Source organism: Tiliqua scincoides, chromosome 1 (genome assembly GCF_035046505.1).
Source record: "Tiliqua scincoides isolate rTilSci1 chromosome 1, rTilSci1.hap2, whole genome shotgun sequence".
In the NCBI taxonomy this organism is placed as follows: Eukaryota; Metazoa; Chordata; class Lepidosauria; order Squamata; family Scincidae; genus Tiliqua; species Tiliqua scincoides.
The window spans coordinates 255,542,033-255,558,256 of record NC_089821.1 but is presented as its reverse complement, the minus strand read 5'-3'; the positions used below and the strand labels follow the sequence as shown (position 1 = coordinate 255,558,256).

At 42.9% G+C, this 16,224-nt stretch overlaps 1 protein-coding gene across 2 annotated transcripts in view; it reads left to right on the top strand.

The window, feature by feature from the left end:
* RPS6KC1 (ribosomal protein S6 kinase C1) overlaps window positions 1–15,468 on the top strand; it is a 144,322-nt gene extending 128,854 nt beyond the window's left edge. The window contains exons 14-17 of one of the 2 annotated variants that reach the window (XM_066619078.1): window positions 3,515–3,597; window positions 5,393–5,488; window positions 13,014–13,156; window positions 14,031–15,468. In XM_066619078.1, coding sequence (XP_066475175.1) covers window positions 3,515–3,597; window positions 5,393–5,488; window positions 13,014–13,124 — 290 coding nt within the window. In that variant the 3' untranslated portion in view covers window positions 13,125–13,156; window positions 14,031–15,468. Of the gene's footprint in view, window positions 1–3,514; window positions 3,598–5,392; window positions 5,489–13,013 lie in introns of both variants that reach the window. The other variant, XM_066619068.1, reaches the window with a different exon arrangement.
* Window positions 15,469–16,224: the final 756 nt, after the last annotated feature.

Genomic DNA, 16,224 nt, shown 5'->3' with positions numbered 1-16,224 from the left:
TGTTGAGTGCTGCCGTGTCCCACCCCCAGTTGCCTGCTTGATTGATATCTCTCTAGGAACAAAGTCCAGTCCACATTTACCAAAGGAGTCGTTTACATAACAGCAGAAGACCTGAGCTTAGTTCTGAGCGTAAGGGGAAAAAATTAAGTTCTTCAGTGTTATTGGAAGTCACTTAAAGTGCAAGCTGGAAATGAATGTTTATCATCTTTGATAACACAGTACGAAACAAGTTAATCCTTTTAAATTCCCAGATGGCCTTAGAGGAAGTTTTAAATTCATCTTGAGGGAGCTAACGGGAAGAAAAATCCCTTCCCGTGCTGCTAATCTTTTTCTTAAAGAATGGGGGAAATTTTTGTGTTACAAAGGAGAACGTTTCATAGGATGCTTCCTGTATTTCAGGCTTTAATTAATATTGTCAAAAGTTCCTTGCTTGCTTTTCTTTTTAACAAAAAGACCACAGTGTGGAACTTTGCTGTCAGCTTTGTACTGTTTACTGTTACAAGCTCAAAGGCATGCAAGTGTTTGTCCTGTTCAAGATAAGGGAGGAGACTGAAGAAGTGCAACTAGTTGGAGGCAAAGTCCAAAGAGGATTTGGAATTAGGAGAATGCTTGGCACAATGGCTGAAACACAGTTCTAGGACAGCATGATGATATCAGGATGAGGTTAGGTGCGATTCAGGCCAGATTCAAGGCTGGGGAACAGCTCCAAGTTGGAAGTCCATGGATCAAGGATAGCAAGGATGGAAACTGGAAAAGAAAACAAGATTATTGTTGTGGCAGAGAAGTCAATAAGTAGGATCTGTAAAGACCTGGTTTGCAGAATGAAGTAGAGGGAGAAGCAAATTTTATACCAAGCCTAGATCTTGTGAGCAGATCAGGGGGGAAAGCCACTGGCATTTTATCTTGGGGCTAGGAACTTCCTCTATTGTCCCAATAAGTTTGGGATGAAGAAGTTTTGTGATACTGATGGCTGTGAAAATGCACTGTGCGTGCATGCGTACGTCTTGGAAGAAATAATTCTAAATTGAATCTCACCTGGCTATACCTTGGAGATGCCAAGCACCACCTGGGAGTTCATGACTCATAACTCGCAGTGTAATGCTTTAATAGCAGCAAAAAGAACTGATCAAAATATCTCTCAAGTTCTTCTCTAGATTACCCCTGTGCTAGTTGGCACCCACTAAGTAATGAAGGCCTGGAATTACAGTGGAAGCAACTGGTCACCTCGGCTGCTCTCCTTAGGCTTATGGGTCATTGCCATTTATTGTGTGAATGAAATGGTTTCATTATTGAGAGCAGATATTTGGGTTATGATTTACTGCACTATTAAAGCTTTTGGGAGTGGATGGGGGGAAAGAGCATTTTCACTATATGATATTACATTAGCTGCTTGGACTGTGTATCGCTTGAAAGCACTTCACAATCTGTAGTTTTCTCAATGTTTTCCTGCGGTGCCTTGTTGAGAGTAAAGGTAGCTTTATTGATGTGATATCCTGAGCCTATTACTACCCATAGATTGCAGGGGAAATAATATGACCTGCTCAAAGGTAGAGAGGGCATACAGCAAATGTTTACATTCAGCTCTCTCCTTGATTAAGGAAAGCATCTTACTTTAATTCTGAAAGTGGAAATGGTCGACTGTGAAAGACAAAGCAGCTTGAATGGAGGCATTGGAGGATGGGGAAAAAATAGAGAAGGTATTCAGCCAAAGCATCTAATATCTCTACTATGACAGTCCTATGCAAACTTACTTGAAAGTAAGCCCAACTGAGCTCAGTGGCAATTACTACCAAAGAAGCAATAATAAAATCAGGCTAAGAGCTTAGCTTGTTTGTTTGGTTTTTTATTTGTTATATTGGGTTTTGGCTCCTTAGAAACAAGCCCTTATAAACAGTTATTTGGACAGTATTGAAATTTTTTTAAAAAATTATTTATTCAAGACTTGTGTAATGGATAGAAAATTCTGACTGCATTGGATCAGTAATATAATCAGTGTTTCAGATGTCATCATGGCATATGCATTTGCAAATAAGATTGAACCATTCTTATCTCTGTAGAGGATTACCAAGTATCTCTTGTATAAAATTGTAACCGGACACTAGATTGCAGCAAAATGTATCTGAGTACAACTCTTCCCATGAATAGCAACAAAGACACAAAGTGCAAAGTTAGACAATTTTGTTTATTGGCTCATCTAGTCCTGAAAATGCATGAAACAAACCCTATGAGTAATGCCAAACTCTTAAATGTCTAAAAACATTGCTACTGTGATCCTGGCCTAGTTAGACCAGGGATTTTCAAGCAGCACAGCTGGAAGTTTCAAGACACTAGACCCTGGTTAGCTGCTGCATGAGGTAGCTTCAGTGAACAAAGATTTTCTCATTTGCCTTGGTGTTGGAAACCCTTCTACTTAGACATCTCCACTAATCTGTGCAAAGTTGCTACCCTCATGATACAGATATAACGCATAAACCAACCATAGTTGTTCGGTGTTATTTTTTTAAAACCATGGTAGTATATCTGAATGACTACACACGAGGACGGGAAATTGTGGTTTGCACTGGATTTGTAAAGTATGGTTTGCATTTACTATGGTTAAATGTTAGGTCTGCATTGAACAAACCTTGGTTAAAGGAGTTTTCCTGCCTCTTCAGTCCCTCCACTTGGAAGGTGACAAGAATATCTTATTGGTGTCTTTCCCCCTCAACATATTCTGGGGGACATGGCTTACCAAAATAAGGATCCAGTGAAATCAGTCACACCACAGATTCTAGTGAGTTTCTTTACAGCATTTCACCGTGATTCCCTTTCTAATTGGTCTCAAGTTTCACCCATGCATTGAGTGTGCTAGCAATTTAGCCCAAACCCATGAGGTCTAGTTTTATTTTAATTAGTTTCATTCGTTGCCTGTCCCATCCAAAAGAGCCAGGATAGGTTAAGAATTTGGTAGGTTGACAGTACATTAAAATAATAAAACCCATAGTTTTAACGCCACCAGCACCTCTTCGTTGCTTATTGCTGAGAGATAATTACTTTCTCAAGGCTATGCAATGAGCTCCATAACCCTATCCTTTCATCAGCACTATGTTCACTTAACACACTCCTGTACAAGACATTGAAATATGCTCTAGGACACATTCCTGTTGCCAGAATGAAGGGGGACTACAATTCTGCTCAGATTGCTTCTCCGTGGAGGGAACTGACTCGATAAGACGGTGCAGGTTTGTCCTCCAAGTTGGAGTTGGGGGGAGGGACTTGTGTGTGTAAGTTAGGGGGGAGCAAATATTAAGCTTTGAGACAGTCCCTGTTGACATTCCAAACTGAAGATCAAATTATTTTGTCTGTAAAGATGTGTGACTCTGCTGGAGGAAAAAAAAAAACAGCCTACAGTAGGGTGGCTGAAGGGCTTAATATCCTCAGATATGCTCCATCAGCGTTAGAATCTCCTTGTAAGTACAGGTTTGAAGGTGTACCTGACCTTTGAATTTTAATTGCAAATGTCTCTTTTATTCAGAAGTTGGAGCTGTCTTTGAAGAAACAGAGGCCTGCGATTGGTGGAGTCTGGGTGCCCTTCTCTTCGAACTCCTTACAGGGAAGGTAGGCAGTGCTGACTTTTTTTTTAAGCAATGGAGACACATCATATACTAGAAACCTAGAGGCAATCAAGCAATACCTTTTATAAAAATTGGATTTATTAGAGTTTAGAATGCAGGATGCAAACTTTAGTACAGGCAGAACCTGTTTAAACGTGGATTATACATCTGTGGATCTGGCTCAACGTGGGCCCCCTGGACTGCATTGAGCCAGACTTGGCTCTACCTAACCCCCCCAGAGGACTTTCTGAAGCCTGGAGAGGCAGAGCATGTCTGCCTACTGCCTCTCTGGGCTTCAGAATAACCCGCAGAGGCAAAAAAATCCGCCACTTCTGGTTTTGCAAGGAAAACCTGAACTGATTGTTTGCCTTTTAAGGCATTCTAAGGCCCAGGGAAGGACCAAGGAAGCCCCTAGATGGCTTTCCCAGGCCTTAGAATGTCTAAAGTGAAAAACAGTTACTTCTGGTTTCCTTCTGGAAACTGGACGTGGTGTTTTTTCGCCTCTCTGGGCTATTCCCTGGGCTTTGGTCTCCAGACTTTGGACCACAGCTCCAGTCCCCTTCAGAGGGGTTAATGGGGCAAAGATTGCAAATAAGAGTATCTGTAAAATTTGGTATCAGCAGAGGGTCCAAAAATGGATCTCCTGTGGATACCGAGGCCCCACCTGTACCTACAAACTCTTCATCGGGTGAATGTGTTTAGAGTAATTGATATTGCACCATTAGGCTATTATTTTATCACTGTATATCTGGTTCTTAGGATAAAAAGGGAGGACTTGCATTAATGCCAACACTGTTAATTAGATTCAAAACAGGTCATCCTGGTAATATTCAAGACACACAAAAAATTACGAGGGATGAAGCAGTGAGTAAAAAGTGGTTGTTCCCTCTGAAAACGTTATCTACAGGAACAAGGAATATTTTAACTCTGCGTACTGGTTGATGGGGTGCAAACATCAAGGGGAGGGGCAGTTCTTACCTTCTTCTTACCCTTGTGAGTTTTCCCAGCTGGCCACTATTGGAAACAGTACTCTAGTCTAGATGACCCTTGATGTGGTTCAGCTAGGCTCTTCTTATGCTCCTAACTCTTATGTTCAGAACTCTCTTCTTACATATGTTCCTATAATGTTCAAATTTTGCAGACCTCCAGGAAGGCAGCAAACAGATAAGGCAAGAATGTAGCAGCAAAATGAGGGATTTGGTCTAGGAGCTTAGTTGGCCGGACACAGCAACCTAGAAATTGTCTGAACTGAACATCAAATCTGTGCACTGAAGGGCTCCAGCTTTGCACTGGACTCCTCTTGAGTTGGCAGGCCCACAGCAGCCCTTGCAAATCTGTCAGCAGGAAGAAGCTACATTTCAAGCAACAAAAGGAGAGCCTGCCACTTGAAATGGAGCCTCCCCTCTTATGAGCTGGCAGATGGGCAAGGGCTGCAGTGAAGGAGGATTCTATATCAAGTGAGAGATCAGAGCCCTCTGAGCCAGCAGATCTATTGATGCGTATTCTGCCGGTGCTCTTTCTAGGAATAGACCCATGCCTGCAAAGGAGTAGCAGAACATTTTAGGAGGAGGAGAGGAGGTGAAGAGCTCGAATCTTCTCACTTCAGTAGCGATAGATTAAATTCTACTGGTAACTGTCCTTGCACACAGAACTGCTGAATATGGCACAACTTTTGAACTAAATGTGCACAGACCCTTGGCATAAAAATACCGCATGAGATGGAGCGCAGTGCCCAGCGTAATGACTCCCAGGCTTGTAGGAAGCTGTGCAAATGTCTCTTTTCTTGTATTTCCTTTTAGACTCTGGTGGAGTGTCACCCAGCAGGAATAAATTCCCACACCTGTTTGAATGTGCCAGAACATATCTCAGAGGAGGCAAGATCTCTCTTACAGCAGGTATGTTCCTAGAGAATGTGTGTATATGAACATAGGAAGCTGTCTTGTACTGTGCCAGACCTTTGCTCCAGTATTCTGCACTGATTGGGAGTAATTCTCCAGGGCTTCAGAGGTCTTTCCTCTTTCCAGGGATTGAACCTGGGACCTTCTGCTCGTAAACTCTGCTACTGAGCTATAGATTCATCCCCAAAACACGGAGCCACACATGTGAGTCAGTTTGTCGGATATCCTGCATCAAGGGTGGAGACCTCAGCCTCTAATTTTTAAGAACCATTTTTTTTTTCCAATTGATTCAGGGCTGAAGGATCAGCAGTATTGACTTTGCCAACTGATTCACTTCCAAACAAGCTGGAACAAGACTCTGGGCCCAATCCTATCCAAATTTCCAGTGCCGGTACTACTGTGCCAATGGGGTATGCACTGCTTCCTGTGATGGGGAGGCAGTCACAGAGGCCTCCTCAAGATATAGGAACATTTGTTCCCTTACCTCGGGTCTGCATTGAGGCTGCACCAGTGCTGGAAAGTTGGATAGGATTTGGGCCCTCAGTAACCTAGGCCCACAAGGCCCACAGGCTGGGTGTGACCCCCAGAAGATCCACCTCATGATAATTGAGCTGTCCCAGCACCTCCCTTTCAGCAGTGCTGCTTCTGCCAAGGCTCTGGGAGGAAGAGACAGAAGGAGACCTCAAAAGGCAAGGAATACTGGGTAACGGGCAGAACAAAAACTGTGAAAGAGGGAGATGCTGCTGAGGTGCTGGGAGAGTCCAATTATCACATAGGCTGCCCTTTCAGTGGCACCACTTCTGCCAAGGTGTGTCACTTCTCAGACCACCTGTCAACTGCTGAGCTGTGAAATGATGCTGTGGCATAAGAAGTGCTGCTGAAAGGGTGGTCCCCATGATAATTGGTCCTCCCATATCTTGAAAATATGATCAGGATTTGCACATTTTCTCTTCTGTCATTTCCAGCTAATGAGTTTCTGTGGGAGAACAAACTGCTTATTTCTGGCTATCATCTGTTTAATGACATCACTTCCTGCTTAATGATGGCAATTCCAGCCCTTAACAGGCACCGTGAATGTTGTTTGGCCTGCTGTAGGAAACAAGTGTAACCTTTTACTTTCCAATGTGAGCAGCGACAGAGGACTTGGCAAACCCCTCCTCTTGTCATGCACCTCAGCTGCTTGGTAGTCTTTCCCTGTGACTTGGCTTGTGCCCAGGAGTGAGCAGATGGGGTACGTAATAAGAGGAGGGCTCTGCCAAAATTGTTCTTACTGTGTAGAAAAGAGCCCTTTGCCTGTGTGTCAGGTTGTAATTGAAGTACCCAGAGTGCAAGTGAGTGGTGGTGGTCCTTGGGATTCAGGGCTAAGTTGGCTACCAGATGAAATGTCCTTGTAGGCCTGATGTGGCCCACAGACCTGCAGTTGTCTATCCCTAGTTCAGATAGATCCCTTTTCAATGGGAAGGATTCAGAGGGTCTCGTAAGACCTTCTGTGAAAGCACTGGGGCTTCCAAATACACACATCCTACTTCAGGTCCCTACACTGCTTGAAAAGCTAACCTGGGCAACCCTTCATAGCTGCTTCCTGTGCAGATGGGGAGCTGTAAGTGGGAAAGAAAACTATGATAATTCCAGAATGTACAGAAATACTTGGGCTCGCTCACAGGAATTATTAGATCCTTGATGCCTGTCGAATAAATTTCCTTATATGCTGCAACTGGTGTATAAATAACAGTCCAATCCTAAGCTGCGCTGGTGGAGCCAGGCCACATGGCCTTACCTTGGGGTAAGGGGATATATTTCCCCTTACCTCAAGTGAAGCCCCAGCAGTCCCTATGGGGCTTCTTGGATCTGCACCAACTATTTAGATGGTGCAAATCTGGGAAGCCCTTTGTTGTGCTGCCTGGTCACAGGAAGGGAATTAGGATCTGCCAATCCTGCCCCCTCCTGGGCCCGATGCTCCTCCTATTCTGCCCTCCTTACCCAGATATGCTGCCTCCCTGCCATCCTACCCTTGCTCCCGCACCTGCCAGTGCAACTTTACCTGTGCTGGCCAGCACTGTTCTTGAATGCAGTGCCGGCAGGCTGGCTTAGGCTGTTGGGGCAGCATGCCTGGCTCACAAGTAACTGCAAACTGCCTTACGGCAAATTTACAGCACTCTGAGCTGACATAGCAGCTTAGGATTGTGTTGTAAATGTAATTCTTGGTGTACAGCTTCTGCACAGAACGGGTTCAAGGTGCCTTTGTGTAATAAAGGAATGGTAGGAATTAGCTAGTTCAGCAAGGGCTTAATTTTTAGCAAAAGAAATTGCAGGGCTCAAATTTAACCCTTACTCACCCTTTTATCCGAAAAACCTTCTTTCTAATTGCTAATATACAGGGATCTGTGTAGTCAGTGCTGAAGGACATGCACTCTGCACTTGCTCAGGAATGCTTTCTTCCATTGTTACTCCATATATCCCAGGTTTATGTCCTCCCACTGAAAACAGATTTGAACCTCAGCCCTGGCACAAATGAAGTCCCAAGGTTATCTCTTGCACTGAAAGGGGAGATGCTATATTTTTCATTTCTTTTCCATCCAGCTTTTCTCCATATCATTGATCCAAGTGAGGCTCCAAAGCCAGTAAAGCAGCCATCATTTAAAACAAAGAATAAAACCATCGTAAAATACAATGACTACAGAAAAGATAAAGCTTGATTACGTCAGTGTAGAATGGACTTTATTTCATACCTTTCCAAATGCTTTTTTCCAAAAAGAAGCAGTTTTGCATAGCTTTAAAAGGTAGTTGGAGACTGAGCCAGATGGGCTTCCAGGAAGACAGTGTTCTTCACTGTGGCCCTGCCCTCTAATAGATCCTCCAGCGGATGCTTCCAGTCTAACTTCCCAAGGGAGCAGGGCATCCTTGGCAGAATTAAACGGTCTGGAGAGGTTCATGCTGGAGAAGACATTTCCTTATGTATCTAAAGCATGACAGGGAGATGTCTGTGAAGAATCCAATGGATGAGAGACCCCCAGTTTACCTGGCAGCTGACCTTCTCTTATAGTCATTGCTAAATTCTGACCTTAAGCATAGGCCCTTGAGTCCACCTGCATTACTTCTTATCTTTTGGTTGGTGGATAGGGTGAATTGTGCTTCCTCATCTTCTCCTGGAAGGCCTACGTATTAAAACAAGTTGGGGAGCTTCTCATGAAGTGAAATGTGGAAATGTGCTTGGAAGTCTGTGGGTTGTCTTGGTGGAGATGAATGGGTACATCTTCCCATCACAAAATCTCTCTATCTTTGTTCAGCATCTCAACAAACAAACAGAAGCAAGTCGATGTATTCCTTTTCTTTGAGAAAATAGGCAAGGGTTGAAAAATTATGAATGACAGTGGTCTACAAAATTCATATAACCTTAGAAATGCATATAGTTTCAAAAGGCCACACCTTTATCAAACTTATCCTGAAGCTGATCAAAGCAAGGGGATGCTGAATTTCTTTTAATTGTTTTGATTCATCTAGGTGAGAGGTTAAGAAATTACTGAGGATGGAGTGTAAGAAAACTTGCACTACCGTGGTCAATCAGGGAGATAAACCCAACGATTTAGTGTGCTGGATCTTTGATAGAATCCCCTGATATGAGTGGCCCAAGCCCAAAGGTTTGTACTAGAATTAGTGTAATAATTTATTCTCGTGTGCTATTAGAATCATAAGAGAAACTCCATCCAGTACTTAACCTCATAGAGAGGAGGCTGCATTTTCCAGGCTGGTTGAAAGCAAATGGAATTTTACCATTGGCCTCTCTGAGAGCTCCATTAAATGACCACTGAGCACACTCAACTCCTCTGAGAGCTTTAAGCAGGCTGTTTGCTATTTCCCTCATTCCAAGTTCAAAGCTACCCGTGTCCAAAAGGAAGTGTTCCAGCCCTGGACTGCACTTGGGTGACTTTCGGGTTGAAGGGTCTGCCCCATTGGCTAGTAAATCAACCTTCTGTTGTGTGTCTGTCCAAGGAAACTACCATTCATTTTTGAGGAAGCTTTGTCAGGAAAAGGAAAAAGAGGCTCTTGGCCTGGCTAGTCATTTGTCATTGTGATTTTCCTTTTCCACCCCCCCCCCCAGGGTTGCTTTGGGTCAGCCCATCACAAAATGCCTAGGAGAGGAACTGTATACAGATGCCTGCCAAATCTGTCTCGTGACACAGCTTCCAAACCAGTGACCTCATTTTAAATCGCTTTTTTACCCAGCTAGGTTCTGTATAGTTCAAAGTTATTGTGTATATTTGATTGTCTCAAGATCAGGTGAAATTCTTAAAGGTTTCTTAACTGACATTCTGTCTACAACATGTTTCTCAAAGGCTGTCCCAGTTGGCATAATGACGAGTGTGTTTTTCTAACCATGCAGATCTCATGCAATTTATTCTGCATTTGCTTTCCAAGATTAAAGTTCTCTTCTTGCAAAAGAGAAACCTTCAGAACATACATTTCTTTGCACTTAACTTCCCCACCTGCTGTCACTTGTTATATTTCCAGGGAATGGCAGAGCGACAATGGCTGTGTCTGCTTATCTACCAGCTCATGTATATTCACAAAGGAGGCTTGTTTTGCTATCTGACTTTATCTTTACCACATGAGGTTAAAGAGATTTTAAGTGGCGGAGCCAACTTAAGATATGCATTTTTGGAAAAATTTCTTACTTTGATGATTGGATGTAGGCATCTGAAGACATGCATCCAATAAATAAATGAAAATAGAGTGAATACCCCTAAATGACAATTGGATGCAGGAAATTGCATTATACTGGAGTCGGCCCTTTAGAGGAAACAGAAACGAAATTATTCTTTTGAACTGTGTATTTAGAATGTGACAGTCTTATAAGATGGCAAAATGTAAACTTGGGCTCTTTATCCTTGGTAAATATTTTCATGCCTCTTTGCTGGTTGCTCCCTTTCAAGTGATCATTCTCCATCAAAATCTGCAGATACAGAGAATCTGCTGTGCTTTCCATATATATTCAGTCCTCTGTTTGAATATATTGTCAGTTTTTCTGTGCCGAGTAAACAAGCTGCTTACTTTTTAATGATTTTAGCAATCAACTGCTCCATTTTCTTTAGAAATCATTTTAGATTGTCCCTAATTTCAAAGGGTTTCCAGGGCCTCTTCATATGTTATTTAAATGCACACCTGAAAACGTTAACATGTGAATGCAGCAACACACATGTTGGCTGATACATGAATTATAACAGGATCATTAATCAGGAAACAGATTGGCTGGTACTGCCCATTGGATGTACACTCTCTGCTAGTCTTGGATCTGCTGCCACGCTGGGTGTGGAGTGCCCTTTTGGGAACTGGAGAGTTGGGTAGATACTATTTAAAGTGAAGCTTAACAAGGGTGTGAGGCTCTCCTGGCTCTGGTCCAGGTTGGAGAGAGGAATTTCTCTCTTGCTGTACTTATGGTGCCCTCTTGCTGGGACTTTGGGTCATCCCTCTCCATCACCTGGCAAGGATCCTAGCCTAGAGATCCTTCCCCTGTTGCCTCAGATTGGCTTCCAGAGGGAGGGGGTTATGCATACCTGCTTCCACCTCCGCTCCACAGGTCAGCCTCCTTGGGTTGTTGCCTCCTCCAGTGGCTGTGGAGATTGAGCCTTCAGACTTGCATCCTGCTGCTGCCACCTCATCACTGGCACTGACCAAGCACTTTATATTGGGGCCTTTTTTATAGGCATGTGTGGCCCTGACCTTTTTCCAACTCAGAACCTGCCTCCCTAGTGTCCCTGTCACCCCAGCAAACAGGAAGTCTGCCTTGGGGGAGACATAACCCAACTATTATTGCCGATCTACTGGGGTTACAGTAGACAGTGCATATTTTCAAGGTGAAAGTAAAAAGCCAGTGAAATCATAGGTTGAATTAACTGCAGGTTGTATACATTAAAAAAAAAATTTCTTTTCTAACTCACTCATACTTCATGGAGCTTAATCTGGCATACATAGGGTGTTATTCATGTTACTTTTACAGCGGTCCTATGTGGTCAGGTAGTCTAGTTGCAACTTGTTGATGGGCACCTGATGAACTTCATGACCGGGTCTGGATTTAAACCCAGATTCCCCCCAGTACATATCTAAAGTTCTATGCGTGTCCCACATTAGCTAGTTTAGCTTCTCTTAACAGAAAGTCATTTTCAGCTCCAGGCCACTTCTCATTGCATGTCATGAATTTCCTGACACAGGTACATGAGTCTGGGGGCTCTGGCCTATTGGATTTCCCTGTAGTGAGTAACCCTTTCAGATGCATGTATTAAAAGACAGGCCTGTATGCTTTAGTGTGAATGGCACAGAATCAAATGATATTCAGTAGCCCTGAAATTACTTTGACAACCTAGAAGAAAATGTTCCAAGAAGAGTTGCAGACTGAAGGAACCAAAGGCATTTTGTTAGAACTAGTATCTGAAGGAATTCTTTGGATTTAATTTTGGCAAAGGAAAATTAAAGGTGAGATAATTATTTTAAATGATCTCAGAAGAAAGTACAATTGATCTGTTGGCACACTGAGCAAAGCAACCAAAGCAATGGGTTTAATTTACAGGAAGGTACATTTCCCTCCTTGTAAACACTTAGGAAAGACTTCCCAAGACTTTCCTAAAGACTTCTCTAACTTCAGCAACGTAAAGGCCCATGATGTAGTTTTGCTTGAAGTCCCGTAAACTGCCTGGATGGAGGCCCTTTAGGAACCATATGGAAGCTGCTCTGAGTACTTTGGAGGATGACCAGGGTGTAAGTGAGATAATAAATACCACCAAGAGCACTTCAGCTGTGGAATTCATTACCTAAGGAGCTTATGTAATAACTTGCCTGGGGTCGTTACACAAATGTGGTGTGTACATTTGCCAAGTTGATGGTAATTGGCTTCCCTTGTAGCAGTTGGTATTGCTTATCCTCATGTGTGGCTCAGGGGTCAGGCAAATCCAACATGAAAATCACCCTGCAGCTTTCATGGAACTGGTCTGTGCTTTTAAAGGCCTCTGAAGAAGAACAAAAGACAGACAAAGAAACAGAAGTTCCTAATAAAGTGGTTTTCCTGCTAGATGATCAGCCTCAAAATTGAACTGACACTGAGAGTTGATTCCTAAATTCTTATTGTGGGATGGGAGCCATTCCAGGTGGGTGGTTTCATGCCGTAATGGTCAGCCCTCTTTCCCACTCCGGTGTCATCACTGCAATGGCGATTAAAATTTCACCCATATCCATTGATAGAGAAGAGACAGTCAGCACTCCATGTCCTGTCTGAGTCAACAGGTTTATAACAAATAGTCTGTGAGGGGCCAAAAAATATCCCATATCTTTCTAAGCAACTAAACTTACCTCTTTATGGACGACATTGGTTATATACATTGATTCACAACTGTACAGTGTAAGAGTAGTCCATCGGCTCTTTGCTACTGAGAATCCAGTCTCCTGAGCTGTTCTGCTATACTAGATCCAATTTGCTATGTCTGCTACTTTAGTCCCCAAAATGTACTTCTTTGTAACCATACCTTATCTTCAGCTTTTGCAGTTCAATTCTGTGGAGCGTCTTGGTGCTGGAGCGGGTGGAGTTGAAGACATCAAATCACATCCCTTTTTTGCCCCTGTCGACTGGGCAGAGTTAATGAAGTGAAAGCTCCTCCTGTGCCATCTGCCCAAGCTCTGGTTCGTTGGCAACCATCTTAAGGAAGTTTGAATCTCTCAAGCAACTATGGCGAATAAAGGTGGAAAGTGGAAAAATAGTGTTCCAAAGAGCCAATAATACTGAGACTTGAATTTCAGTGGCAAGAAGGGGCAGCCCCAGTTTAAATTTGACATTACATTACTTGGTACTGACAGCTGTGCTCTTTGGGCCAGAACTAGATGCGGTGTTGATTTCAGGATTGCTCCTGGAAACAGCAACCAAGTCCAAGCTCCCCATCCTCTCTCCACATTGTATTGTTTTAGAAATGTGTGATGTGGTGATATCACCTCATACATTTCCTCATATGCATTTCACACTCATGGCAGCCTCTGAAGGTGGGGAATGCACGGAAGGGGGAATTCAACAGAGGATCGACCCATCATTTCTGTGGTTGTCATCGTATCTAGCTCCAGCCTCTGTGAAGACTTGATGTAAACAGAATACAGACCTTGTGTTTATTAGTTTCTTATGTGGAAATGTAAAGCTCCTATTGTACATTGCAGCTGAACATAGTTTTTTTTTTTTTTAATATCAGTATATTTCTTCCCTAAGCTAAATACACCTGAAGTGGCGGGGGGAGGGGAGGGGAGAGAATGGGGAGAAGTTATTCTTCCTGTTATTCCTGGAAAGAATAACTTATTAACATATGTTCAAAAAACTACTTCTGCACAATGATGCTTCTGCACAACTTGACATGTAATGTGTGTATCGCCATGTGGGCTAAAATTTTACAAAGCCTACCTTTCATGTAACTTCACAATGGTTTCATATTGTCTCTCAGATGGAAGGGAAGAATCCTGGGTCTATTATTTTGGTACTTGTTGGACCATATCCTTTCTTTTCTTTTTTTTAAAGCACTAACTCTTAACCTCAAGTGGATTACATGCTGAAGTCACTACAAAGAATGAAGTCTCTTCCTTCAGATGGATGTTTGCTTTAGTAATGGAACATGGACCAAGGACATAGGATGCTGAATAAAGGACACACATTATGCTTTAAAAAAAAAAAAAAACTAACTAGGCAGCTACATATTCACACAGATAATTTAGGGCTGATCTTGGATGAAATGATAAATCATGTGGGCTGTACTGTTTCAGACTGTGAGCGGGGTGCTTTTGGGTCTGAATGCTTTGTTTTGTTCCTGTTCACCAGGACAAGGGGTTCAGCTTCTTTCTGTCCCCTGTGCACTCTGAAAGAACCATTGATCTATTTAGGTTCCAGAAATCTAGACTTCGAGACCCCAGAATAGACGTGGCTTGCAAGCTTCCCCTGACTGCCTTTTGACAACTTTGTGAGATCAGGAGAGGTCTGAGGGGTTCTAGCCACATGAAGCATTTGCAAGTCCCAAGGGATCATGGGCACTCACAAACCTCTTTGATCCCATGCTACATGCAAAAGTTGTGGGTTGTTTGGAGAAGTCTCAGACTTCTTAGTGTTCTTCTTGGGGAGACCTAATTTGACCTGGCTTGGAAATTAGCCAAGCTGTATTTGGAAAGAATGGTTTATTTATGAGGAAGACTGATGCAAGCTAATTTTCTGCGTACATGAGGTTGTGTTTTTTTAGAATTTAAATGAGATGAATTGAGCTATGCAGATCCCAGCTGCCAAAAGGAATGTGTAGGTCCAAGATCCCTGTACTACATGAGTGAGGTTGCAATCCTATGCACACTTTCCTGGAAATAAGCCCCATCGAACACATTGGGACTTGAGAGTATACATGCCTAGGATTGTGCTGCTGTTGCATGCTTAGATAGGCTCTTAGTTCTGAAAATGCTATTTTCTCCTAGATATCACTGCCAGCTGGTTTCTTCTTTTGGAAACCATCAGTGAAATGTGTATTGCCACTATGAATCCCTCCTAAGGAGGAGAAGGAACACTCCAAATAAGTGTTTTCCGATTTGGGGTGCTGAAATGGCTGCACCAAAAGGCATGCTGGAAACTTTTTGTATTAGGAATGCTACATGAATTGAGTTCCATTGCCCTTGTCCGGGGCAAATCCCCATCTGAGACAAATGTGATGTATGCAAGAGGGTGGATGTGCTCTTTTGAAAAGATTCCTTTCGAAAGGGACTTGCCAAGAAGCTGTTTTGAATGCATTGTGCCCGCCAACTGTTGTCCTCCCTTGTCCATTAAAACCAGTGATAGTTGTGCCATTGGTACATGATGTGCCAGGGATTCTGCTACATGGAGAAATAAAGAAATTTGGTATGATAGGCTCCAAGTGTTGGAAAAACATCAGGCACCCAATGCTGATATTTACATAAAAATAAAGAGATTTCCCTTTTAAAAAAAATATTGTTTTTGTTTGGTTAAATTTCTAACTTACTATGGGAGTGCAATGAAAGATTTAATGTGACACTTCAGAATATTCAAATGGAAAAATTATTACATTATCCTTGGACTGTTCTTTGACTGCTATGTTCCTGTCGCAAAAGACAGCAATATTACTCATGAGAGATGCTCTAGCTTTGAAGGGACACCAAAGGAAAGGAGATCCAGAACAGTCGTTCTCAACGTTTGCCTCCCACCCTACCACTTCACATGATCCACTTATTGAAGCACCACAGGAAGTAACTGTAAGTAACCAGTTCCTACTGGGTTGGGAGGCCAGATGCAGCACAACAAACACCAGTAAGAGGCTCAGGGTGAATGGGAGGGCTTTTCGAGTGTGGAAAAGCTGCTTTGGAGCTCTGCCCGCTGAGCTGAACCTTCCACCACTGTTTGTTGTGCCATGTTCCTTGTCTTGCTGCCTGGCAACAGGTGTCCAGAGTCCTTTGAGTACCATCAGATACCACTTTGAGTACCACTAGTGGTTGAGAGCCACTGATCCAGAGCTAAGGAGTTGTCACCAGTGACATTTCAGTATGTGTCTGATTCGTATTTGGTGCAGCAATACTTCCTTCAGTTCACTAGGGGAGAACAGGAAGTAATTCTTGCTTATGTAACTCCAATCTATTTAAGGTTTTGTGAGATGTACTCAGAAGACAGATACTCCATAAGATAGTGTCTGGAGGACAGATGCAATGTGTTTCAGGAATCCTGTCCCTTT